The 3210-nt window shown below is 73.5% G+C and overlaps 1 protein-coding gene across 1 annotated transcript; it reads left to right on the top strand.

The window, feature by feature from the left end:
* Positions 1–400: 400 nt before the first annotated feature.
* On the top strand, positions 401–2929 carry LmxM_15_0440a_1 (uncharacterized protein; the record flags this gene model as incomplete). The annotated part of the gene is made up of 1 exon (XM_003886461.1): positions 401–2929. The coding sequence occupies one exon, from the start codon at positions 401–403 to the stop codon at positions 2927–2929; it is 2529 nt and encodes an 842-aa protein (XP_003886510.1).
* Positions 2930–3210: the final 281 nt, after the last annotated feature.

The following is a 3210-nucleotide window of genomic DNA, read 5'->3' on the forward strand; positions in this document are numbered from 1 at the left end:
TGGAGGATCTGCCGCTGCGCGACGACGACGAGTTCGTCGACGCGGAGCAGGAGCGCGCGCGCCTGGCCGCGGAGCCGGTGCGCAACGCCGAGACGCTGCGCGCCGCGGAGGACCGGATGAGGGCGCGCGCAGGGAAGGTGGCGGACGTGGCTGCGGCCACCGAGGAGGCGCTGCGTGAAAGGCTGCCGTTTGTGGAGGTGGGCAAGGTACCNCTCCGCCCCATTACGCTGGAGTCGTGGCCGGAGTTCGCGGCGCTGCTAGCGCAGCTGGAGGAGCTGGCCAAGGACCACCCGGCGGCGGCGAAGGGGCCGGAGGCGCGGCGGCTGGAGAAGGCCATGGTGGACCTGGGCAAGCTGCGGGCTTACGACGAGGCGGCGGCTACCCACGTACGACGCGATGAATGAGGCCGACCCGCACGAGCTCTTCCCGTTCCTGCCGGAGGAGCCGGTGCCGGGGATGCCGCTCGCGGAGGCCGAGCTCGTCGCGGACCCCGAGTTTCCGCACGCTGGCGAACGAACTGGTGGACCTGCGCAGGAACCCGGAGGCCAGCCCGCAGGCGCTGCGCGCCGCGGAGGCGGCGCTGGCCGACCACGCTGCCGAGGTGGCGGCCGCGAAGCTGCGCGCGACGGAGGAGGCGCAGGCGCACTACCCGTTCCTGTCGAAGCGCGTCGCGGGCGTGCCGCTGAGCGAGCTGCCGCTGGCGCAGGACGAGCTGTTCCAGGCGCTGGTGGCGCAGCGCGCGCCGCTGCTGCGGGAGCCGGAGGCGAACGCCCAGCCGCTGCGTGCCGTGGAGGACCAGCTGCGCAACCGCGCAGCGGTGCTTGCGGACGCCAAGGAGAAGCTGGACGCCATCCACGCCGCGGACAGCGACGAGGTGCGTGCGCACAACCCGTTCCTGCCGCACAGCGACGTGCGCGGGGTGCCGCTGCGCGAGCTGGGCCTGTCGCAGGACGCCGAGTACGTGGACAAGTGGCTGGACCGGCTGCGGCTGATGGAGCACCCGGAGGAGAACCGGCCCGCCATCCAGGCCGTCGAGGGCGCGCTGCGCGACCGCGCCGAGGAGCTGGCGCGGGACAAGCTGCGCGCGGAGGACGAGCTGCTGGCGAAGCACCCCTTCGTGGCACGGCCGCCGGGTGCGCCGCTGCTGGCGTCGCTAGGCGTGCCGGTGGACGAGCAGTTCCGACAGATGGCGCAGGAGCACGCGGCGCTTGCGGAGGAGCCGGTGCGCAACGCCGAGCCGCTGCGCGCGGTGGAGAAGGCGATGCAGGCCCGTGTGGCCGCGCTGGCTGCCGCGGACGCCGAGGAGACGCTGAAGCCGGCGGAGGCTGCGCGGGTGCTGGTGCGCGAGCACCTGATGTGCGTGCCGTACGTGCACCCCGACGTGCCCAAGGACGCGATCTTCAGCGAGCTGGCGGAGAAGCGTGACGCGCTGCTGAGCGACCTGGAGCGCAACGCGGCGCCGCTGCGCGCGGTGGAGGAGGAGATGCACGAGCGCGCGGTGCAGGTGGCGGCGCAGCACAAGCGCCGCACGCGCCCGGAGCGTCGGCTCTCCACTGTGCAGATGACGGACGTGGAGCCGGAGAAGGCCGGCGAGGTGCGGGAGCAGGAGGCGGACACGGCGCCGTTGCTGTCGGGCACGGAGGTGCGCGACCCGTACTACCAAGAGCTGGTGGCGCTGCGCGCCTCGCTGGTGGAGGCGGGTCCGAGGCGCTACGCGGACACGATCCGCGCGGTGGAGGAGCAGATGAAGGACCGCGCAGTGCAGCTGCACAGGGACAACGAGCGTGCCGCCGCGGCCCGCGAGCGCGTGCGCGACGCGCTGCTGGAGCAGTACCCGTTCCTGCCGAAGGACCTCCACGGCATCCCGCTGGAGGATCTGCCGCTGCGCGACGACGACGAGTTCGTCGACGCGGAGCAGGAGCGCGCGCGCCTGGCCGCGGAGCCGGTGCGCAACGCCGAGACGCTGCGCGCCGCGGAGGACCGGATGAGGGCGCGCGCGGGGAAGGTGGCGGACGTGGCTGCGGCCACCGAGGAGGCGCTGCGTGAAAGGCTGCCGTTTGTGGAGGTGGGCAAGGTACCGCTGCGCAGCATGGGGCTGGAGTCGTGGCCGGAGTTCGCGGCGCTGCTGGCGCAGCTGGAGGAGCTGGCCAAGGACCACCCGGCGGCGGCGAAGGGGCCGGAGGCGCGGCGGCTGGAGAAGGCCATGGTGGACCTGGCCAAGCTGCGGGCCTACGACGAGGCGGCGGCGACGCAGTGCGACGCGATGAAGGAGGCCGACCTGCACGAGCGCTTCCCGTTCCTGCCGGAGGAGCCGGTGCCGGGGATGCCGCTCGCGGAGGCCGAGCTCGTCGCGGACCCCGAGTTCCGCACGCTGGCGAACGAACTGGTGGACCTGCGCAGGAACCCGGAGGCCAGCCCGCAGGCGCTGCGCGCCGCGGAGGCGGCGCTGGCCGACCACGCTGCCGAGGTGGCGGCCGCGAAGCTGCGCGCGACGGAGGAGGCGCAGGCGCACTACCCGTTCCTGTCGAAGCGCGTCGCGGGCGTGCCGCTGAGCGAGCTGCCGCTGGCGCAGGACGAGCTGTTCCAGGCGCTGGTGGCGCAGCGCGCGCCGCTGCTGCGGGAGCCGGAGGCGAACGCCCAGCCGCTGCGTGCCGTGGAGGACCAGCTGCGCAACCGCGCAGCGGTGCTTGCGGACGCCAAGGAGAAGCTGGACGCCATCCACGCCGCGGACAGCGACGAGGTGCGTGCGCACAACCCGTTCCTGCCGCACAGCGACGTGCGCGGGGTGCCGCTGCGCGAGCTGGGCCTGTCGCAGGACGCCGAGTACGTGGACAAGTGGGTGGACCGGCTGCGGCTGATGGAGCACCCGGAGGAGAACCGGCCCGCCATCCAGGCCGTCGAGGGCGCGCTGCGCGATGGTCAGGTATGATTTGAATGGTCAGTATTGAGCGATATCTAGGGAATTCGTCGGCGACATCCCTTCGTGGCACGGCCGCCGGGTGCGCCGCTGCTGGCGTCGCTAGGCGTGCCGGTGGACGAGCAGTTCCGACAGATGGCGCAGGAGCACGCGGCGCTTGCGGAGGAGCCGGTGCGCAACGCCGAGCCGCTGCGCGCGGTGGAGAAGGCGATGCAGGCCCGTGTGGCCGCGCTGGCTGCCGCGGACGCCGAGGAGACGCTGAAGCCGGCGGAGGCTGCGCGGGTGCTGGTGCG

The sequence above is a fragment of the Leishmania mexicana genome, contig 73 (assembly GCF_000234665.1).
Source record: "Leishmania mexicana MHOM/GT/2001/U1103 WGS CADB00000000 data, contig 73, whole genome shotgun sequence".
Taxonomy (NCBI): domain Eukaryota; phylum Euglenozoa; class Kinetoplastea; order Trypanosomatida; family Trypanosomatidae; genus Leishmania; species Leishmania mexicana.